This window comes from Vespa mandarinia, chromosome 7 (assembly GCF_050613455.1).
Source record: "Vespa mandarinia isolate Hongniang chromosome 7, ASM5061345v1, whole genome shotgun sequence".
In the NCBI taxonomy this organism is placed as follows: Eukaryota; Metazoa; Arthropoda; class Insecta; order Hymenoptera; family Vespidae; genus Vespa; species Vespa mandarinia.
In genome coordinates, this window is record NC_140816.1 from 5,176,010 (window position 1) to 5,200,469 (window position 24,460).

Sequence of the window (24,460 nt, forward strand, 5' to 3'; positions counted from 1 at the left end):
TCTATCGAATTTAATTTAATATAATTATAAGATAAAATATTAATATTGAATATATTTGAGAAACTTTTGAATCTTATTATTATATTACTCAATCGATACATTATTTTTGTTCATATGATAAAACAGGTTATATAATGCCATCTAGTTTGATGTTGGTATAATTTGTTATCTTCTGCAGAACACGATAAGTTCTTGTTTTTATTTTCATTTAGATATAAATAAAAAGGAAGATTTATTAAAAATGGCAATAATTCCACCAGATCCAAAGTATCTTTTACGTGGTGATATGGGTTGTATTCATAGTCTGTTATTTTGGATTAATTCTGATGTGGAATATTTATATGCTGGTTGTGCTTCAGGAAAAATTTATATTTGGGATTTAAAGGTAAAATGTTATGTTAAAAATTATATAACATTTATTAATTATATATGTAATATTATAATATATTTTTTATAAAATTCTTTAATTATGTAATTTATATTTGTTACAGAGAAATAGGATATTTACACAGTTTGATGCAGGAATAGATCCCTGTTTGACTATGCATAATATTAATAATAATAATTTATTGGTACAGCAAAAATGTGGTAGTATAAAAATATACAGTTCATCTGATTCCCATTGGTCAATAAATAAAATAATTGATCATGATTACCATTCCTTTTGCAGGTACTAATATTTATATAAGCTCAATAAGTATATATATATAAATATATTTTAATATTATCTTGTTCAATTGCATAGAAAAATCTACTTCTAAAAATATATTTTAGATCTAAAATCATAATGATTTGTCGATCACTTAATGAATTGAGTATGCTATTATAAAATAAATTTATAAAAAGAACAAATTAATAATCATATAGATTTTATAGTTATATTAAAAACAAATATATTTCTCAATTTCTCTGTACAATATGGCAAAGAATTAATAGACTGAAATCAATAAAATATTTTAAATAAGAATATTATTTTTTAATGATATCTATATCTTATGATATTTTTCATGATTACAGGTGTCAAGTATTGTCAGAGGATATTATTATTACTGCTCTTAGAGATTCTAATGTTGGATTATATTCTGTTAAAAGTTCAAACATGGAATTAACTTTATATTCTTCAGAAGTCCCATTTTCAAAAAAATTAGGAGAAGTAATGGCTATAAAACCCTTGCCATATACAGATCAGAAAGTACTTGTTGCTTATGAAATTGGATTGCTTGTATTATGGGATGTTACAGCAAAAAAAGTACTTCATTGTATGGATATAGAATCATGCCCAATGGCTATTGATTTTGAAACTTCATATATGCAAGGAGTTATTGGTAGTCCTTCTGAAAAATTAGAGGTAAAAACTTTTTTTTTGTATATATTATATATTTATATATATTTTACTATATACATTAAATCAATTAAGATTAGATCGTATAATACAATATATATGATTAGATCTTATGATATGTGATTAGATCTAATAATCAGATCATACAATACAGTAGATCTTTTTACTATTTAGATATTTAATTTATCATCCAACACTTTAACAAGTAAATACGCATTAACTTTAAAAAATCCCGGTACATCAGTTATAAATATAAGGCCCGATAGAAAACTTTTTACCGTGGGTAATTGGGATGGTCGTTTAAGAATATATTCCCAAAAAACTTTGAAGCCATTAGCAGTATTGGATCAACATAAGAGTACTGTGCATGATGTTATTTATTCACCTCATTATGTAGAAGCATATAATTGTAAATATTTAATGGCTGCTGCAGGAAAAGATAGTTACATATCTTTATGGGATATTTATAATTGAAGTTAATTTTAACGTGGAATATTTTTTGTATGGTAAATATATTTTGAATAAATTGTAAATATTGCTAAATCTAAAATTTATATTGGATTTCATAATTATATTTATATCATATTATATATTTTCTTTTTTTTTTTCATTTAAGTACTTAACTAATCGATTATTTTTATTTTTAGACGAAATGTAAGGTTACGATATCTTACGATCGAAAAAATTCTTATTTTTTAGTTTTGAGTTAGTTATTTTAAAAGATATAAAATATATTTGTTACATCTACGAAACTATTTCGAAGTACATATAAAAATATTCGAGTAAAACTTGAAACTTGCTTAAAAAAAACTAATACGCATGCTGTTTCATATATCCTTTCACTTCCCCTGCTTAAGTTTGTGATACATAGAAATCTAATAGGCGTTTCACATTCTAATACATAGATATTTTAGGTCAAAAATACTGCTTTGATAAGTGTTCAAATATCTTATCGGATTATCCAGTAAATGTGATAATAAAAATTCTATTAATACGTAAAATCATCGTCTCTAGTTCTCTTAAGCGCATTGCGATTCAGCTGATTATACACTTTTATAACTATCGTAAATAGTTGCTATATGTAGTTTAAAAAAAAAATGTTTTCTTTAAGAAGAACATTGTTAGTTAAATCTAAATTATGTATTAAAAAATTACACACTTCCAATTCATTGTAAGTAGTTTTTTGTAGGAGTATATATTATAATTTTATTATAATATATATATATTAATTATTCAATCTTATAGATATAAAATTTAATAAGTTATTTAAAATGTTAAATAATAATACAATATAATATAATAATTGTGTAATAATGTGAATAAAAATTATTAATTAATATAACGTTTTTTAGAAGACAAGTAATTTTATTTTTGAAAATTTACAAGATTTTATACGAAAAGTAAATAACGTGTATACTATATACATATTTTATATATTAAATATATGTAACATGTTTTAATTTCATTTATAGGTTATAAACTTACAAATTATTAAGAAATTTATTATTTATTATTATAATTCGCAGATATGATGCTATTAAAATAGATGGAAATGAAATTTCGAAACAAATTAAGGAAGAATTAAAAAATGACATTGATGCCTGGGTAAAAGCAGGTAATAAAAAACCTAAGTTAGTAGCTATTCTTGTAGGAGAGAATCCTGCTAGCCAAACTTATGTTCGAAGAAAGATGGAATCTGCCAATATCGTAGGTAATATATTTTTTAAACAATATGTTATTTGTGTAAAAATTTGTGTTTATTGATTTATTGATATAGATTATTCGTTTAGGCATAGAAAGTTATACAATCAATCTGAAAGAAAATACGACTCAAAGAATTTTACTGGAAAATATAAATAGCTTGAATGAAGATCCATCAGTAGATGGCATCATTGTGCAATTACCATTACCAAAGGGTCTCAATGAAAAAGAAGTGTGTCAAGCAATATCACCCAAAAAAGATGTAGATGGTTTTCATTTAGAAAATATAGGAAATTTGACATTGGACAGTAAAGGTATTATACCAGCTACTGTCCTAGGTGTAAAAGAATTGATAGTTAGATCAAATATAAAAACCTTTGGAAAGCATGCAGTTGTAATAGGCAGATCAAAACATGTTGGTTTACCAATAGCTTTATTGCTACATGCAGATGGCAAAGGTAAATAATTATTTACAATTATATAAATTTCCCATATATTATTTAAAATTTTATAATTCTTAAAAAAATTGTTTCTATACTACTATAGTAATTCTATAAAAATCAAAAAGCTGCAATTTTAAACTTATTCTGTAGGAGCTACGGGTGGATTGGATATGACAACAACAATTTGTCATATCCATACTCCTTCTGATCAGTTAAAACAAATGACAAGACTTGCTGACTTAGTAGTAGTAGCTGCTGGTGTTCCTGGTTTAGTAACCGAAGATATGATCAAACCTGGAGCTTGTGTAATTGATGTTGGAATTAACAGAGTAAAAGATAAAACTAGTAATAGAAATATACTTGTTGGAGATGTGGATTATGAAAATGTAAAAAGAGTTGCACAATATATTACACCTGTACCAGGAGGTGTGGGTCCTATGACTGTTACAATGTTGTTAAAAAATACGTTTACAGTGGCTATGAAAAATTCGCAACACAAGAAACATTTAAAAAATATTATTTCTGAAGTGAGATAAATCTTATCTATTGTGTTATTTTACTCATTTTGTAAAACAACAGATCAGCAAATATAAAATAGTAAGTAATAAGCAAAAAATGCATGTATATTTTAATATATTTTGAAAATTAATAATTACTGACAGAATTAAAAGATTTTTTATTATCATCAATAAAAAAAAACATGTTATATAAATTGTCGAATTTTTTATATTAAAGGCTTTCTATTTACATTTGAAACTTTTTAAATAATAAGGAAACATACGTTCAAATTTGGAGTATAATCGCAACTCCAGCAAGAATCCATTTATTAGGTTTGTCTCGGGTTCTTAAATTGAACGTCCAGACGTAAGTTGGACCACGAGTTCTTGTTTTGTAAACTGGACATTCATACATATTTTTAAGATCTTGCTTATCTTGTGTTATTGCTCTAATATATACTACTGGCATTAAAGGAAACAATTCTTTTAAACGTGCATCCGAGATTACACCTGTTTCAATATCCCAACGAGCTCCTTCCATGTATAAACTATTAATGTAGGAACCTTCACGTGGTGGTGCACTATAGAAACAAAAGTGAAAAGTATCTTATTATTTATACAAAATCCGGACATTGTAACAATATAAATGATATTTCCTTACGTAACTTCATCCTTTTGTTTTGTAGTTACTTCGCAATGTAGACACATTTTATCTAAAGGCCATTCATTTTTACGTGCAGTTTGTTGCATAATTGCTGTAAGAAAGGACTGAGGATTAAAGAATCCCCCTAGCCATACTGATGAAGGAAGCTATTAGAAAAATTTGACATTAATGTATATAGCTGTGTAAATAATAAAATAAAATATAACAAAAATCATTTACATTAAAATCCGACGTCCAACTAGCAAGTTCTCCAACTCTATTTAACATATCCATGAACCAACTACTTAAATTAAGATTTGAAGGATAAGCTAATCTAGTCCATGATGGTGGAACAGCATTCATAAATATATTATTTTGTAAGTTTTCCATTTCCGGACTAATCGTAAGTTCACCCTATAATAATTAAATGAAATATCAAATTATTCAAATTAAATATATATATATATATAATAAATTAACTTTAATTTAGTCAATAAATACCTTTAATCCAAGTGTTAGTTCTCCAAGAGATCTCTTTAATTCATTACACAACATATTCATTCTTTCACATTCTTGAAAAGAAACAATAATAAATGGAGTACGATCTTCAACCTAGATAATAATTCTATTTAATAATTATTTTTAATATTTAAATAATAAACACAATTAACAAATGAATTTTCATCCACCTTGCTCATTAATTCTTGTATATTAAATTCTTCAGGTAGTCTATCTATTAAATCTTCTATAGTATATTTAACTTTATCTTCCATTGAAAGACCTCCTTCTGTGGTATCAACAACATCTCTTGGTTGCATTTCTAAAAGAGTTCTAAAAAGATTTTCTGCAGTAGCTGTTAAAAATCCTATAAAACATTTTGTTAAATATTATTATAGTATACTAATATTTTATATAAGTAATTTTCAGCTAATAGGTATACCTATTTCAGCATTTGGATGAAGTCCATATAAAATAGGACTTTCTGGAGGTAAATAATCATCTATATATTGATGATATGCTATATAATCACTATTAGGTGGTACCAAAAATCCTGGTGTTAAATATAATTCTCCTTCAACAAGTTCAGGTTGTAAATATTCCAGAAGATATGTCTGGCATAATCTTCTGTCCCAATCATCAGTGATGTGTCCACCATACATTATTTCTCCAAATAAATATCGAAGATCTTCCCATGGTACCTTTATATTATTCTCCAAATAATTCAATAATACTGAGATACTAATGGTCAAATCGCCAACACTGAATGGGTAAGACTATAGCAACAATAACATAACAAAAAAATTCGAATTTTAATTATTTATAATTTAAAAAATTAAACATACTATAAGGTATGTAAATAGATCTGAAAAATACTTTATTCCATCCTTGTGCTCCGAATTTTTTACGTTCATTCACAACAGCATGATAATAACATAGGGCAAATAAGATAGCTTTAAATTCCGTTTCTTTAGTAGCAGAGTCCAATGTTTCTTGTGAAAAATTATCCAATGCTTTATGTATATTAGCATGCATTCCTGTTGGAGGCTCATTTGTAATTTTTATAGCTGATTCTAGAATACCCTGAGAAAAAAGAATATGTTAATATTTCATTGATATATAATAAGCTTTCTTTTTGTATAATAAATACTTGTGGTATAATTGACTCAGAAGGCGAAGGACTAGCTTCGGCACTTATATATAGACGATAATTTTCATGAGGATCTTCTGTAAGTTGTTCCATTGTTCTTTCTAATTGTGGTAACCAACTTCGTACTAAATGAATATTCTGTAATATAACCCAATGTCCTTCTGTTGCTGCAATACTCATTGCTTCTTCAGCAATAGGTTCTTGTCCTTGACCTAATGATACATTATGGAAATTTTGGCCATCCGATGTAAATCCTAATTTTTTGCCTAGTTTTTCTACATCCTATAGGGATGACATTTTATTGTTAAAATAAATATTGCCTTAATAAATACATTTAATAAAAGATATCACATACTTTCAATGGATCTACACCCGGAGAAAGAATAAAAAATACTGGCGTTATTGAACTCGTTTCCTCATATGATTTTTCGAAAGGTAAAGCTCTGGATTGAACAAATTGTGGACCCAATTTTTCTTCTACAAAGCAACTAATATAAAATAAAAATGAGATGTCTTATATTATTTAACAAATTGCATAAAAAAATATATACTAAATATATAATCGTTTACCTTATAGCATAAGTCATACGGTCCAATCTCATACATCTGATCATGCATAATCTTTGTAAAGCTGTTATATGTCTCCATTCCTGTGGAAATCGTTCTTTTTCTGGTATTTCTGATTCAACAATTTTCTTCCATCTTTTTGATGAGCCTTCAATATCTCGATCTAAATTTAGAAAATCATCCATTCCACTTAAATATACTATACCACCCCAACCTATATTATCCAAAAAATCTACGCGACTGCTAAGATCGGGAACATAGGGAAATCGTAGAAGAAAATCTACTTCTACCGATGATATTTCCTTCATATGCAATAATATCTATAATATCATAAAAAGAATTTTTTTTATAAACGACTTATTTATATTATTAATTAAAGAAATTAGATTACGATTATGTTTACTTGTATTGTCATTTGAAAAAGAAATATAATCTTGTCACTTTCAAATAATCCTCTACTAGTATACACATACACTAAGTATGTTATACTATCTATTAAATATGAAACACGTTTTTCAATAATGTCAGATAATTCTGCAAACTTAATTGCATTTCCAAATACTACACTGAATGCCTTTAATGAAAACTGATATAACATATTAATTTTGTAAAGTTCATTTAAAATAAAATATAAAAGACTTGCTCTGGCAGCAACAGGGCGATATAATTCTCGTGCCATATCTATCTTAATCGCAGTTTCTTTAGCTTCAGCTGCTTTAATCTCAATGTCAGCTGCAGTTTTTTTCGTAGTTTCAAGATTCACCACAAGCGTGATATCACTTAAAATATCAGGCCCAGCAGAAGATAATCTGATAAACAGTCGAAAGTAAATATTTCTTAGATATATTTTTCTTTTTTTTTTTTTAAACACATACATATACAATCATAAAATATACCTATGCAACAAATCATCCTCTAACGCTTTCAGTGTTATTTTAAACATATTTTGTTGAGTGGTAAGTTCACTTTTTGTACTTTCTAAGTCAGGTCGTTCGACCTTTACTACTTCACCTAATAATTGTTCTTCTAAGCCATCTTTTGTAACTGTAAAATTTATAATTGTAGTCTGTGCTTGCATTTCTGGTTTATAATGTGGGTTTGCCAATTTAGTTTGCAATATAAGTCTAAAATTTGGATCATAATCTACTTCTTTATCTCCAATTTTTATTGCCCTGAAATAGAAAATATACAATTTGTTATTATATTATTTTAAAAAAATTAAAATACTTTTTAATAATTTTAATAATTTTTTATATAACAATTTTTGCATACCGTCCTTTCCTTATGAAAACTCGACCGAGGATAGGATCCAATACTGCATCAACAGCTTCCATAATATTTTCTAATAAAACAACTTGTCCATTACTAATAGCATATTCAATTATATCTAAATAATGCCGTTGAGTTAATCGCAATACTTTTAGCTCATCGCCATATTTATTTTTAATCCATTTAATTCCTTGTAATTGTGGATCAATCATTAATGGCCATCTACTTGAATTTGTAAGTATTGTAGCATTTTCTGATGACATTGAATCAGCTGGTAATCCTATTAAGAAAAATATTGCAAACATATAGCACATTAGTCGTTACGAAAAATTCTTCTTTTTTTGAATTCTTTATCTGTATAGTATATCTATAAAGAAAATGTATGACACATAAGAGAAATTTTATGTACATAAATACCTTCATTATTCCATTGAGCAATTTGAGTATCATCTGTTATTAATGTTAATAAATCTAAATCAGGTGTTCGTGGGATACGGATTTCTAACTTATCAAAGAAAGGCAGCCAATGTAAATTAAGTAAATCTAATCTATATTTTCTTGTAAAACCACCCATATATGAAATAAATGCTGTCACAAGTAATACATCACCAGGTATAGTAATTCCTGATGTTTTCAATCTATATAATGATGAAAGAAATTATTTGATATAGTAATAATAGTAAATAAAAATATATACAATATATATTTAACATATACTCACATTTTTAAAGTTTCAGTCCAACGTATTTTTTCTGAAGCTAAACCATTTACCAATCTATTCGCAAGATCTATAGTTAAACTTGTTGCATCTGCTTCATCCTGACACTTTTGTTTTTCTGCTAATGCTACTTCCATTTTTTCACCAAGAATATCTAATACTTTTTGAAGTTCCTATGTATATGACATCCATAATAGTATTAAATAATGTCTCGTTTTCTCATCTCTATTCATTAACTTACGTTCAAACGAGCTCTTAAAGAATTTAATCTATCCATTGCAATTTTGAGTTCCGCATTAGCTTGAGCAAGAGCAGCCCTGAGAGGTTTTACAGTTTCATTGATATAATGAAAAACCATTATATTTTTTACCCAACTGCAAAGGCCTGCAGCTGCTTTAGATTTCGAATAAATAAATTCTGGATCGAATTCTGTGTTTACAATAAAAAAAAATTTATATATATATATATATATATATATATATATATATAATAAACTATATACATTAATTTATACTGTAAAATAGTATAAATTTCTCATTTATTACTGTTTTTATACCTTTATCATTGATATAAGGTTGAATAGCTTTAACAATTTCAGGATGAATGTTTTCTTTATCATAATTGTGTAATGCTGTAAGAAATGCATCTGCAGAACCCATCATTACTTTACATGCTTTCCAACTTCTATCTTTTGGTATTTGACCTCTTGGAGAAAATAAAACCAATACTGCTTGTGCAACTCTTATAACTGCTTCTGGAGGTGAACCAAAAGACTTCAACTCCGTCAAATTGTTCTGAAATTAATTACCATTTAATTCTTTATTAAATATCATTAGATTTTATTACATAAAATATATTCCTTAATAATCGATGGTAACTAAACTACAATATATTCACCTTGTTTAAAGTATCTAATGCTGCTTCTGCTTGTTTTACAGCTGGTTCCGCCTTGGCTAAATCTTCATCACAACGTCTTTGTCTTTCTGTTACTGTTTCCTTTATTTCAGCAACTTTCCCTTCTTCTTCGGATACTACAAATAAAAAATATATATAGTTAATTATTTTATTAGATATATATTAATATAATTTTAATTTTGCTCACCAAAAGCTTTTTCAACCTCAGCTTTGGTGTTCTCTGCTTGCACTTCATATAAAATTTGGTCAGCTACTTCATTCTTTTTTTTCAAATCTACTTCTTGTACTGCCAACACAACTTTTAACTTATCTACCTAAGAAGTGGAAAATTCGAAATAAAAATTTTACGATAAAAAATTCAAGAATATTTTTTTATTAATATCTTTTATTTAACAATATATTACTTGATCTGCGCAGCTATCTAATTTTTGTAAACCATTTTGAAGTCGTGTAGTCATACTTCCTATTTCAAATGTTTTCTCTCTCAGCAACTTAGAATATAAAGATATTTGTTCCAAAAATGATTTAGGCGTTGTATAATTATATCTTTTTTCATTTTGAAGATATAATCTCGATGTTTCGTTTACAATCATATGAACAAAGGTCATAAATAAAGAAGCAGATTTTTTATATTCATTGGGTAATTCTTCAAGTTCCTATTAAGTTATTAGAAATGGATATTATAATTAATTTAATTTTATTATTATTACAATAATTTATACCTGCAAAAATCTAGTAGAAACAGATTGTAATGCTTCCTTAGGCCAGTCTTGAAACCAATTAATTGATGTACAATTAACAAGAGCTGGAAACTGTCTTACTCTATTTCTTAAAGTTGCACCAACTGGTGAAAAACAAAGCAAGCACTTCAAAAATCTACGAACACGTTCTATAAAAAATTTCCAACAATTCTCTTTAGAATCAATTTGACCTGCTTGTTTTACCTATTACATAGAAAAAAACATTAACTTTAAATCTTACTACTAAATTATTATCATTTATTTTAATACCTCATTTCGTACACCATTAACAATATTATCAACTTCTTCATCTGGAAACAATTCTGAAATTTCTCCAGATGCTAACATATCATTTATAGCTACAAGAAATTTTTCTTGTGCAATTTGCGAATCGGTCATCAAAAAAGCAATACCCATACTTTTAAGACCAGCTTTTAAATAAAGAGTGGCCAAATCAGATTTTAAATCACTTAGAGAATAATCTTTTTTCAATTGTATTTGGAATACCTACGTTATAGAATTAAAATTAATTAAAGTATTAAAATTAATTTTTTCACATTGTATTATTATTATTAACTTAGAACATATAAGGATATGATATGTAAAATATACCTCCAACGCCGATATAAATGCAGCCAAACGTGACAAAGATTGTTTCCCGCTACCTCCTACACCGACCAAGAGCCCATTTCCTCTTGGTGATTCTAATATTCTATTGATGCGACATACATGATACATTGCATCATCAAATAACACCAAGTTCATTGCTGATATCTATTATACAAATATATACACTTAATTTTCATAAAACAAAATCAATATTAATATCTAATAAAGTAACCTATTACCAATTCATTATAACTCAATAATGCATCATCAAGTAATTTAATTAAATGATCCCAATCTCTGATTGGCATGTATTTAGATTCTCCAATTCCTTCAGCAAAATGACAATATATTATAGGCTTTTGAAGTACTATATTCTCATCAAGTTCCTAGATATAATTAAAAGTATACAAGATTACGTATAAAAGTTTATGAAAAAAAAAAAAAAATAAATAAATAAATATATAAACATAAAAAAAATTGTTTTTATTACAGGTATATTTTTACGAAGTATTTCTATCAACAATTGTTCATATATCTTTTTATCCTCAAAATTTACTAATTTATCTGAATATACTCGTGTTGATTCATGAACAAATAATCTCACAAGATGATTTGGCATTGGAATTGTATCACGAGTAGAATAAAGTATGCCCTGAAAATAAAATTCATTTTTTACTTTTTTTTTATTAATTTAATTATATTTAATATTCATTTGAATACAATAATTTATTTTTCTTACCTGAAAAATATTGGATAGATCCCTTAAATTAAATATATAATGAAATTTGATAGCAGTCGGTAAAAATGTTGTTCCTATCTTAGTATGAAGACTCAATGCTGCATTAATTATTGGTTCTATCATTTTTTGAACTAATATATTAATTTTATTATGTGGATTAGTTAGATGTTGTTCAAGCATTTGGCTATATATAGTTACTAATGCATCATAATGCGGAAAACTATTAATAATATATTATAATTTAATAGAGAAAGAAAGAGAGAGAGACAAGTGTAAGGATATAATATATTAAATATAAATAAGGTACATTTATTGTACCTGACAGCAAATACAGCAAAATGTCTTTGCAAACGTGGATTTATTGTGAAACTTCCTACTGTCGGATTCATACAAGAAACATATTGGGTATTAATTATATCTTTCAGTATTAACTTCTCTCTGTCATACCTAGGTAAAAGTATTATTATATATTAACAATTTAAATGTTTAATTTTATATATTAAAATTCGTAATTATTAATTTAATTTTTTATAAAAGAAAATATTATAAATTTACCAATGTCCATAATCCATGTATTGTCTAATAAGTGTATGTGGTTGCACAGTTCCATAAGTATCTATTTCTGGCATATTCATATCATCTATAAAATAAACTAAAAGTTTTGTACCAGATGGACCATAACTTCGTCCTGACTTCTTTTCCAAATACTTCTCTAATATTTTTTGTAACATTTCTATGAAAAATTTTTATCAATATTTATATATATATACTACTCCAACTTTATAAGATAACTTTTTTCTGTAATATAATTTACCAGATGTTGTATAATAATTAAGGGGAACATTTGCCGTATTATAATTGTCTGGTAATGTTCCTAATTTCTCAGAAATAATAATACTTTTTCCAGATCCAGCACTTCCAACTAGCATAACAGGTATTCTTTTTTTCATTAACAGATCTATAAAATAACGTAAACGTACAGTTTCCGCCGTAGATACAAGAGATGCCTGTAATATAAACATGTTTTTTTTAATCTACATTTAATCTATATATATAATAAATTATATTCAATATGTATTCTAACATACGATAATATATTAACAAACTAAATATATAAATATGTGAAATTTAATACACACTTGAATAGGAATATCCATGTCTAATTCAAATGGTAATACTTTAGATTCCCATGGTAGCCACTTCTTTGTTTCTGTGTCTATTAAATAATCAAAAACAGTACCAGCTGAAGGAAATCTAATTGTTTTAAATTCACTTTGCCACCATTTACTGAATTCAACTCGCCAATCTTTTAATTGATCTTCAAACATTGATGATCCAAAAGCCCAAACACAAGCAAATGCAAAGTATAGTTCATACCTTTTATAAATTGCACGTACATAATAATTTAGATAAGACGATTATACATAATTATTTTTAAAACAATATTAATTTTTACCATTCCTTAGGACATTCAGGAGGTACATTTTCTTTTATCAAGAAACAATCAAGCAAATTACAAAGCATTTGTAAATGACATATATCTGGTAAAGGAGTGATTTTCTTGAACTTAAACTTTAATGTTTCTAATGAAACTGGAATATATTTATCAAATAGTATTATTAAATTTGCTCGTTCTGAACTATCTCTTGTATCTGTCCAACTCATCACATATCTAAGAACAATATAACGAATTTTCTAAGTTTAATATATATTTTAGAAATATTTTGAAATTTACTTACGGATTCCAGCCCAAATCTTGTGGATTTATATATAAGATACCTGCTCTAGATACAGTAGCTGGTGTTGCAGTTCTATAAGAATAATATACATTCATTTATTTTTATTAATAACTTTTGATATTTAATTTTATTTAACATACATATTTATTTAATATTACCTTAAGTGTGAAACTTCGAATAATAAACGCATTTGTTTTGTTAATGCAATTCTTTCATTACTTGCTAATGTTAAAACTTTATTATCATCCATTACAGTATTTAATGATTCAATCCACATTGGATCAATATCACCATCAAACACAATCCATTTAGGACCATCACCTAACATATTTGCTTGTTCTCTCATTAATATAGATATTAATCTGTGATATATTTATATAAGATAAAATTAGAATATAGATTGCAAAATTTAAGTTCAAGTAATATTAATGCAAATAAACATTTAGTAACAAACCCATCCTTCCATTCTCTAGTTGAAGGATTGATAATACCAAACAATTCAGCAGTAGTTACAGCTTTTGGATTCAAATCATTATAATATGGTCTAAGTTTCTGATTATAATAGGTTCTGTTTAAGGTTTTCCATACTTGCGTTTTACCTGTACCAGCTAATCCTACAATAAAAACTGAATGTCGAACGTTGAAGAGTTCTTGTAACTGTACTACCTAGTAAAAAGGTTTTTTAAATAAAATTTTTTATACATAAAAAAATCAATACAACATAGTATACATTCGTAAATACTTGAAATTGAAAATAAGTCTGAGGGATTCCAAACTTACTTTTAATATAAATCCATCCTCTGGTTGCATTTTTAAATCTAGTGCAGCTATTCTTATTATTTGTTCAAAATTCATATCTCTTAATCGTGGTACTTCTAATGCTGGGAATAAATCACCTGAAGTTTTTGAATTTTATTGTTTATATTTAAATTAAATTAATAAAAGGATTGCTGCAAAATAAATAATTTGTTCTTTTTCCTATTTGTGTAATACTTACTTATTAATCCCATAAAAACAGGTATATCATCTGTTATTATTTTTGGTATATTAAAATCTCTTAGTGCTCTCATTAATACTTGATCTTCAGGTCTTAAACGATCATCACGTTTTAATTTACCTGCTACAACCAAAACAGACTTAATAGCTCTTAAACCCCAATCATAATGATCTTGTTTAGATAAAAGTTCTCGACATAACATATACAATGTTATGAATTTTCTTGCTAATAAACGAGCATCTTGAAATCCTTCTGCTACTAGCATAATTTCGCATATAAGTTCAAAATCAGGTACAACCATAGCACAGGGACTAAGTATAAAAATTGGTGTGGTTGTTATTTTAGAATATATATAATAAAAAATAAAATTGTATTAGAGTCCTTATAAAATTTACCGAAATAGTGCTTTTAGATTTTCAGGTAATTCTGTTCTTCCAGCATAACCAGGATTCATTGTTATAAACATTCCAACAGAATCTACAAGAACTAATTCTTGTCCAAAGAAAAGGAATTTTATTTTTCGACTTTTGATAGCATCTAATACACATTTCACCTGTACTGCTACCACAGATAAAACTTCTACAGAAATCCTATTAAATTCATCAAAACAACCCCATGCACCAGTTTGTGAGAGTCCTTTATACACGTTTCCACATGACTATAATGCCCAAGAAAATTGCTTATTTTTCAATACATATATATATATATATTAATTACTATAATCACAATATTATATATTTACTTTATAGTCCATTTGCTCTGAACAGTTAAAAACATACACCATTTGACCCAATGCTCTTCCTAAATCTTTAGTTGTTTCTGTTTTCCCAGTACCGGCCGGACCAGCTGGTGCTCCTCCCATTATCAAATGTAAAGATTGTGTTAAAGTTATGTAACATCTATCTGTTAATGGTGTAATCACTAATCGTGGTACATTGCCCAAATATTCATATGCATATAAAAAACAAGCATCACAAATATTTGCATAACAATCATCTTTTATATCATCCCATCTGCAAAAAAAATTTTGTCATTATTTTGTAAATCATTTTTTATGATCATCTATAAATATTTAACAATTTTGTAAATATCTATACCTGTGTCTTAGTTGTGATTGCCATTGAAAATTTGATACATTATCTGCTTTCATAGCTATTAATTTGGCAACCACATCTCGTGCATGCACATCTATTGTACAGATAGTCATTATTTTTTGTCGATCGTTTTCATTAAGTTCACCACATAAAATTGTAATCAAAACATTAAGTTGAGAAATTTGTTTCTTCAGATAATCTCTGAGAGCATTTTCAAATCCTTCTTCTAATCGATTAAATGCCATATTTACTTCAGTAGTCCACCATATTTGTGTACCACATAATGATGGTTGCCCTTCATAATCCATAATCCACTGTTCACGTGGCTTTTCATCATAAGAGATAACAGCTTGATGAATACGATGTTTTACAGATTTTCTCATTGCATTTGTAACATGATTTAACCAAATTTCAACCTAATAATTAATAACATTAAAAACTGATGATATATAAAGTACTGCATTATATACAATATAGTATATACTTTCTTAAAAAATAGTAAACTATATATGAATATACCTTTCCACTACAATCACAATCTCCATATATAGCCATTTCTTCACCATCTTTCGCTATCATGACAATAGCTATTTTTGTAATTTTCTCCTTTTCAGTTTTCCATTTAAGTTTAGCAACAGAATCATATAATTTTGCTAAATGTTTACTCACTAATTCTGGATTACTACCTACGATATTACATCTTTATTATATTAAATAAAACAAATATTTAAAAATGATTAAAACCTTTTGAATATTAAAATTACATACCATTACTGAGTATATCCAAAAGATCTGCAGATGATACAAAATAAAATCTAGGATAAGCAAGTCTTTTTGTTTCAAGGTACTGGAATAATGCATTTTCACAAATATTTAACTCTTTTTGTAATTCTTCTAAACGTTCAAGAAGTTTAGGCTTATTAGTGGCTTTTATAATATTCGGTGTACTTAACATATCTTTTAAAAGATCCTAAAAACAATGTTTATCTTATCATATGTTTTTACAAACAAATTTATATATTATCCATAAATAAGAAAAAGACAAATCATTACTTTAAAATCTCTATCTATTTTCTCAAAAAGTTTAGATTCTTCAGGTAGCTGACTTCTAATATCTTCTGAACCTATAAAAATACTTTCCAAATGCATCCATGCACGTTGAACATCAAACCATGCATTTATCACAGCATCTGCATTACTTAGTTTATTTTGCCAATCTAAAACTTCATCAAGAAAGTATGATACGTGTTTAGAACCCAGCATATTTTGTAACTGAACCTATAAAAATATTTTAAATTGCATACTTTAACAAAATGCTTTTTATTATATTTATTTTAGCAAAAAAAAATCATTGAAGTTAACATAATATAATAATAAATATAAATATATATTAAAAACCTGATTGTCTTCTAGTGTCTCTATTATCTCTTCATCAATTTTTAATACATGAAGTTTTGTTCTTTCATGTAATTCCTTTCCAAACTCTAGTGTAGCCCATGTACTGTATAATTCTTTCAGTACTTTTTCCATTACCATTTCTTTTACTGCCTTATCTACAATTTCTTTAACTTCTTCTTCATACTTATGAAGTTCTAATTTTAACAAATCTTTTAATATTGTTTTGTCATCCATAGTAAATTTTACCTAAAATATATAATAATAAAATATTAGATACGTCTTATAGACATGACAAATAGAAGATTTTTTGAAGATAATATTGTATACTCCAGTCTCAGCCATTAATTGTAACCAATGTCTGTCTTTAATAGCTGTATTCTTTAATTCTGATACTGCTCTTAATGATGACATCATATTTTTCAATTGTCCTTCTATTTCTATGTATAAATTCCAATTTCTTGCATCCTTATCAATTTCTAAGAATTAGAATTAGAATTATATAATGAAGATATGAAGAAAAAAAGAACTAAAAAACCTTCTTTTTTAGGCAGGCTCTCTGAAAAATGTCTAATTCATACTCACGTCTAAGTTCACGAATAAATTTTTTACACTCTAAATCTGTTCCTTCCACATCAATTTTTTTCCAAATTGTTGTTTCCCATTCATCGAGACTCGTTCTAATAATATTTACATAATCCCATAACATCTTAACAAGTTTCAATTCTCTTCTAGCTTGAACAATATGTTTAAATTCTTCTACACGGTGTTCAAATATATTGGCTGTTTTTTTAAGATCATTCAATTCATTTTCAAATTTCATAATTTCTACGTTTATATCATCCATTTTCTTATAAACATCTGTGCAAGCCAAACTAAAGGATAATATTTCTTATTAAAAATAATTTCAATTATATATACGAAATAAAGAATTATAAATTACATAACATTACTTGAATATTTCATTGACATGAAAATCTGAGAGAAACTTTTGTTGTTTTAAATCATAATAACTTAGACGTTTATTCAATAAGTTTATTTGATGAGACATTAATGGTCCAACAACTTGTTTTATTTGTGCAGCTTGTTTCTTCACTGTGGTCCATAATTCTGGTAATTCAAGTAGCCAATCAAATGTTTTATCATCAAGTTTAACTTGATACTCTTTAAGAAGTTCTATTGTCTCCTGTAATATATTTTATATATATGATAATATAAAAATATTGGATATAGTTGTGAGAGATTATTTCTTTTATAAGTTTGTAACATTATATCTAAAAAAACTAATACATACATACCTTAACAGGTTCAAACATATCATCAATTTCATATTGTCGATCTCTGATTTCCTTAAGAAAATATATAGTTTTTAATAAATCTTCATAATCATCTTCTTTAATAGGTTGACTAAATTTGTTACTAGCTTCATTTAAAAATATTGATAAATTTCTCAGACTATAAAAATAATAATATGAAGGAAATAGTAAAATAAAGATATAACTGATTTTTATAAACATTAAAAATGAATATATAAGTCATATTTACTCTGTATTAACTCCTTCCATAAGATGATGTTTTAATACATTTGCCCATTTACAAATGACATTAAGGAGATTTTGCTTAAACGGTTTCAAATCTATTTTGAGCCAACATGATAAAATATGTTCATCCTCAATTTGATCACATTCCTTATAAAGATCCATGAAAAAGTTTATTTCTCTTTTGTAATCTGCTAAAATAGGTGTCCTTTCTTTTAAAGTATCAGGTAAATTATCACTTAATCGAATGATTATATCTTTTTCTTCTTTTGTGAGTTTTCGTCCAAAGCGTAAAAATAAATCTAAATAATCTTTTTTATCATCCAGCCAGAGCCAAGAGAAAGGTTTAAATGTCTATATATATATAAGTAGATATATAACAGTTTATCAAATTTGTATACACTTATAAGTATTTTTAATTTCTTATATAAAAAATTACTTCGACATATTCTTCTGCTTTAAATAAACCTAGCTTGATTCTATTAGATGTCTCTTCTAGCATAAAACTTATATTTTCTTCTTCTGTCATATCTATCTACATTGATCAGAAGAAATAAAACTTTTAAAGATTAGTATAAAATAATTGAAGAATATATAGATATAATAATAAATACCCCATAATGCTCACGCTCTTCAGCAATATCAGGATCTACGCGTTTAATTAATGTAGCCATTTTCATAATATCTAGCAAGAAATCCTCATAAAAAGCGTAGAAACCATTTGGATCATCAATATTAATAGAAGGTTTAAATACCAAATTAGAATTATCCAGAGATAGTTGAATTTCAAAGAGTGGCAAAGCATTGCATTCAGGATCAGTTTCATCAAGAATATAACACAAACTTTAATAAATTTTAATATAATTAATTTCTCGTTAAATCATAAAAGATATATCTAATGGAATAACATTATAATGCACCTTGTAGAAACTGTTTGAACCAAACCCTCATATATTAAATTATCCACATATGCAAGATATGGTTTCCATTTTATCTGACGCTGAGCTTCAAGTTCTGCTTGTAGCGCAGCTTCTTCTTCTGTCAGTTCAATATCTAATTCAACTACCTCAGATTCTTCAGCTTCTACATCATCAATGAGTTCTTCTTCTATTAAATCAGTAATTTCATCTATATCAATTCTCCTATAAAAAGATATAAGACAATATAGTTTATCATAAAAATGTACACACACACACACACACACACACACACACACACACACATTGCTTATTAGATATGAATTATTTACCTTTCTTCAGTTGGTGAAACATCTTCAGTTTTAATATCTTTTAATTGTTCATCTACATAAAAAATTTTAATTTTTAATAATAACGTATAATAAATCATAATAAAATAATATTTATTCTGGAAGTAATTAATATAATATAATATAATATAATATAATGTAATATAATATAATATAATATAATATATATATATATTATAAATTTATTTATTACTCATATTTACCCATGTCTAAGTCTACATCATCTTCTTCATATATAGACTGAGGCATTAAATCAAATAAAAGTTTATAATTTTCTTCCAAAACACGATTTAATTCTTTAACAACAAGCTTTATTTCTTGGTATCTCTTTGCAAATTTTTCTTCACGTTCTTCAATTGCAAGTAGATTTTCTTCCTTTAAATCTTTTCTTTCAAGAATTGGTATTAATGCCCAAGAATAAATTATGTCTAACAAAGCACTTATATTTTCTTGAACTTTAAATATTCGAATATATAATTTTCGTGTAAGATTTAATAACTGTTCTATGTATTCTGGCACTTCTGTGATGATAAATTAAATAATATAAAACAATATTTTATTTGAATCAATGATTAAATTAATATAAAGTTATGAAGGGTATATGTTTACAATATTTTGATTGTTAATATTACCTATAGAATTCCAATTATAATTAATTTGACCAAATTCTATCAATTTTTCTATTTCTTCTACATCATCCTTTACCAACTGATATTCAACAGGTGAAGTGTGTTTTTGCAACCAATTATACCTATAATAGATAATAAAATCATATAAAATTATTTCATATTATATTTTTTTACTTATCAAATCATGTTAATTTTATTCAATTTACGTTTTTATGAAATAACTTTTATATATATGTACATACCAATTTATAATTAAATTTAAATTACAAGTGGTTTCAAAAAAAAATGTACTTCTATTATTCAAATCAATAAGTTCATCAGGTAAATCTAATTTTTTCAGTATAATTATATCCCGAATTTCTTGCAACATTCCAGCCAAATTAGAATCAAAATTTAATTCTAATAAATTTTCGTCATTGACTTTTAATAAAGATTTTGATAAATATTCTTCACATCTTGCTGGAATTTTTTCTACCCATTCTGTAAAGATGTCATGCTCTAAAGTATCTATAAGATTCTTAAGCAAAAAGTATCATGTTAGTATTTTATTCTAACTGAAATGTAGCTTTTGTATTGTACCTGAAGTTCATCGTATTTATCTCTTATGTCAAGGTTTATCCTAGACACTATCAATGGATGGTCTACTAATGATGCACACTCAATAGGATAATCTAGTTGTTTTCTCATATTATTTAAAAAAGACAAGGCTTCAGGAACAAAATGTAATTTCTCATGTGCAATATTAAATTCTGATTCTGTATTTGTATGAAAGTAATGGTCTATTATGATCTATATTAATATAATGGAGTATATATTCATTATTTGTAAAACAAATATTAAACATTATTTTTAAATATTAATAATTATTGCGAATAATACCTTAATATTATCGTATTCAGTATTTATTATTTCTATCAATCTATTATAATTATGCCATAATTGTTCTATTAAAATCGGTCGATTAGCAATAGTTCCCATTATCCATATGAATCTAAACATAGATTCTATATCATAACATTCCATGAATGCTTGGCTGAATATGTTAACCAATTTTCTATCCAGGATTTCTACCTAAAATCGTAATATTGTAATAATTTTTTCATTATAAATTCAAGAAAAGAAAAAAATAACTTACATTTTCTTGAAATTTAGACCAATCATTATTAAAACCTACATCTTCTGGTGTTAAAATGCTATACTGAACATCAGCAAATTGACGATACATTTTAACAAAATTCTCATGAATTTCATATATCATTCTATATAAAATGTTTCCTTTTAATCCAGCTATTTCTATTCTTTCTAACTTAAGATATTCTTGTACTATCTCAAAGAAAGTCTGAATAAAAATATAATAAAATATATTATGATTTATTTTCAAAAAGTAAATTACTCTTGTCAAACCTGTAATTCTTTTAAACGTTTGTCAAATTTACGCAATCTTCCAAATATTAATTTATCATGAAAATTCCACAAGATTGGTTCATTAGGAGGTTTAAAATAAGAATCCACTTTATCACGAAAAATTTGAAATATATTTTGATGATAAATTATAATATTTTTTGTTTGTTCCAACCGTTTTAAATTATCTTCAGCATCACCCTCAAATAAAGAACTTGGATCCAAAAATTTATTAGCCTGAAGAATATATAATAAATAACAATTTGTAGATCAATAATTATACTTTTAGAAAAACAATAGTGTTTAGATAAACAATAGTGTTTGGATTTTATTATTCATAAATATTATTTATAAATGTTTAAAATTGAAATTATGAATATTAAAATAAATGTACCTCAGCTATCAATAAATTTGAAATCATTGATAATAATCGAATAATACGTGTAGTAGTACAATAGTATTTGGAATTTGACCATATTAAACAAACACAATGCATTAATGGCTTCAATAATGATTGAATATCTTTGAACTCTGTACTCTGTATTTTATTTAAATAATATTCAAGTGGTTTCAAATGCATCCATATATCACGTGCCTCAATTATAGCTGAAGCAAATAAAAAAATACCATTGAATACAAAATCTTCCATAAAATTGAATTAATATTTAGCTAATTATAATTGTTTTATATAATTTAATAGACTAACCAGCAATAACATTTTTCCATATAGTTTTAAAATGTTCAGAATATGGACTTTCAGTCAATTCAAGTATAGAACCCATCTTTTTTACTCGAGGATCCTTTATCTGTTGATAGATAGATTCTAAATTTTTAATTCTTTTAAACCAAAAATCCAATTCTAAAAATAGTATAATTAAATCTATAAAATATCGGTTTGGTATAAATATATCATAAATATTAAAATTGTTAAAACAAAAATATTTATAAATATTAGCCAAAATATAAAGTATACCATCAATAGGCAAAAGATAATCTGAACTTAGAAGTATTCCTTCTTCCTCAAGAATTTCATTTATTTGTGAAGTCCATTTAATAATTATACTTTCAATATTACTTCTTAATTTAACATTAAACTGTACATTCTCATTTTGTTGTAATTTCCATTCTTCTTCAAAAATTTTTTCTATATCAATTGGCATGGATAATATTGTTTCACCAAACATTTTTCCTTTTATCTAAAGGACATAAATAGGATATAAGTTTTAATAATTATAATAAAATTAATTTGAAAATCAATTCATATATATGAATAGATATACCTGATAAAGTAAACTTCTAAGATCATAAACATGCTTTTTCACATCTTCCTTAGCAATAAGAGGCCATCCAGTATGATTGATTGGATTTGTTAAAATTGGTAAATAAACCTATGAATATAAAAAAAAAGTATATTATATAATAATATAATAAATATTATAATACAAATGAGAAAAATTTACTATTAACAAATTAATACCTCTTCTATTAAAACAGCTGCTTCTTCAATAGGTTTCGGTGCCATATCACCAAGTATAAGCATTTCTCTATAATTATATTTTGTAATTTTAATAGGTTCTCGTTTAATAAAATATGAAGATTTAACTCGACTAGGTGATTCAATTCCAAGAAATGGAATGAGAGCACCGGCTGATGTAAGTTGTATAGTTAAAATCATATTGGATGGTATATTAAAGAACTTGAGAATAATATCCTGAATTAATGTTAAAGTTAATTAAAAATATTGAAATGTATAATTTTTCACAAAATTATTATCCTTTATATCCATATAGGACATAGAGATTAACGATCTTTTTAAAACGATTCTTTTACATATCCTTTACATAATTACGACTTTACTTTAAGATCTTCACTTCCTAATAACTTCATCCATGCATCAGTTTTTACTTTTCTGGAAAGTAATAGATACTTATATATAAAATCAAATAATTCATCTTCCTCTTGTTTCTTCGGTTCATCTTTTTTTCCACTCATATTTTTAAATATCAATAAAACGTAATCTAAATTCTATAATTTATTAACTTTTATAAGCGATAAAGTCAAATAATGCCATAACGCCGTAAAAAAGTAAAATGAAGTTGGTTGATAAAGTGTAATAAAGTCTACTCGATGTAACTCGTAATAACCAAATTTTAAAATTGTTTTCATTTCGAAAATTCCTTCTTAAGGCTATTCATCACCTTTTGCTCATAGCGTATGAGATTTCAGTGATAAGTATGAAAAAAACATGAACTGCAAGCGCAATAAGGAAATACCTATCCAAATATATATACGTTTATTGCATTGATGTATAAATTTATGTAGATAATATACTTTTCACGCATAGCCTAACAATCGAGTTAATGTATGATAAAAATTTTTGTATATACAGTGCATCTGACAAAAGCAAAAAAAAGAACATATGAAAAGTATTTGTTATTTGTGTAAACTATTATATATAAACCATTCTCGGAAAAAAACACCATTTTTTGATACGATTATTTTCAAAGAAAATAAAGCTTTTTCAAAAGTTCGAGAAGCCATGTCGAGTTATAATCTTCATCTTTAAAAT

The 24,460-nt window shown here is 25.9% G+C and overlaps 3 protein-coding genes across 6 annotated transcripts; 2 read left to right on the forward strand and 1 right to left on the reverse strand.

Moving 5' to 3' along the window:
• The first annotated feature begins 163 nt into the window (after positions 1 to 163).
• On the forward strand, positions 164 to 3,007 carry LOC146872894 (guanine nucleotide-binding protein subunit beta-like protein 1). Of its 2 annotated transcripts, none has more exons than XM_035863221.2 (5): positions 164 to 385; positions 492 to 670; positions 1,018 to 1,348; positions 1,517 to 1,848; positions 2,869 to 3,007. In XM_035863221.2, the coding sequence occupies exons 1-4, from the start codon at positions 242 to 244 to the stop codon at positions 1,814 to 1,816; spliced, it is 954 nt and encodes a 317-aa protein (XP_035719114.1). In that variant the 5' UTR covers positions 164 to 241; the 3' UTR covers positions 1,817 to 1,848; positions 2,869 to 3,007. The 2 variants fall into 2 exon arrangements, with proteins under 2 accessions (XP_035719114.1, XP_035719115.1); XM_035863222.2 differs by lacking the exon at positions 2,869 to 3,007 and adding an exon at positions 1,990 to 2,087.
• On the forward strand, positions 2,126 to 4,891 carry LOC118440341 (bifunctional methylenetetrahydrofolate dehydrogenase/cyclohydrolase, mitochondrial-like). 3 transcript variants are annotated; one of them, XR_014982327.1, is made up of 5 exons: positions 2,126 to 2,513; positions 2,869 to 3,053; positions 3,133 to 3,501; positions 3,637 to 4,083; positions 4,222 to 4,891. XR_014982327.1 is itself a non-coding variant. In XM_035863220.2 (4 exons), exons 1-4 carry the CDS (start codon positions 2,440 to 2,442, stop codon positions 4,020 to 4,022), a joined length of 1,014 nt encoding a protein of 337 aa, XP_035719113.1. In that variant the 5' UTR covers positions 2,126 to 2,439; the 3' UTR covers positions 4,023 to 4,198. The 3 variants fall into 3 exon arrangements, 1 of the variants encoding a protein (XP_035719113.1); XR_014982328.1 differs by having other exon boundaries at positions 4,670 to 4,891; XM_035863220.2 differs by lacking the exon at positions 4,222 to 4,891 and having other exon boundaries at positions 3,637 to 4,198.
• LOC118440340 (dynein beta chain, ciliary) lies at positions 4,270 to 24,370 on the reverse strand. The gene is made up of 65 exons (XM_035863218.2): positions 23,749 to 24,370; positions 23,369 to 23,602; positions 23,172 to 23,279; positions 22,865 to 23,087; positions 22,598 to 22,750; positions 22,286 to 22,497; positions 21,895 to 22,128; positions 21,626 to 21,829; positions 21,370 to 21,561; positions 21,070 to 21,279; positions 20,733 to 21,007; positions 20,494 to 20,612; positions 20,065 to 20,382; positions 19,844 to 19,895; positions 19,515 to 19,736; positions 19,209 to 19,437; positions 19,034 to 19,129; positions 18,602 to 18,948; positions 18,355 to 18,511; positions 18,010 to 18,242; positions 17,642 to 17,931; positions 17,387 to 17,535; positions 17,060 to 17,305; positions 16,715 to 16,939; positions 16,430 to 16,631; positions 16,181 to 16,347; positions 15,665 to 16,077; positions 15,310 to 15,580; positions 14,963 to 15,225; positions 14,568 to 14,878; positions 14,351 to 14,466; positions 14,025 to 14,236; positions 13,729 to 13,932; positions 13,571 to 13,642; positions 13,288 to 13,503; positions 12,971 to 13,208; positions 12,646 to 12,838; positions 12,387 to 12,564; positions 12,150 to 12,278; positions 11,832 to 12,051; positions 11,583 to 11,744; positions 11,332 to 11,478; positions 11,096 to 11,257; positions 10,754 to 10,990; positions 10,466 to 10,687; positions 10,148 to 10,399; positions 9,931 to 10,057; positions 9,726 to 9,859; positions 9,385 to 9,622; positions 9,070 to 9,257; positions 8,832 to 9,001; positions 8,528 to 8,748; positions 8,114 to 8,390; positions 7,738 to 8,013; positions 7,245 to 7,650; positions 6,845 to 7,161; positions 6,630 to 6,762; positions 6,275 to 6,556; positions 6,001 to 6,207; positions 5,567 to 5,900; positions 5,316 to 5,491; positions 5,128 to 5,238; positions 4,867 to 5,040; positions 4,645 to 4,793; positions 4,270 to 4,564 (listed from the first exon to the last, which is right to left on the reverse strand). Exons 1-65 carry the CDS (start codon positions 23,881 to 23,883, stop codon positions 4,270 to 4,272), a joined length of 13,665 nt encoding a protein of 4,554 aa, XP_035719111.1. The 5' UTR covers positions 23,884 to 24,370.
• Between the last annotated feature and the right edge of the window lie 90 nt (positions 24,371 to 24,460).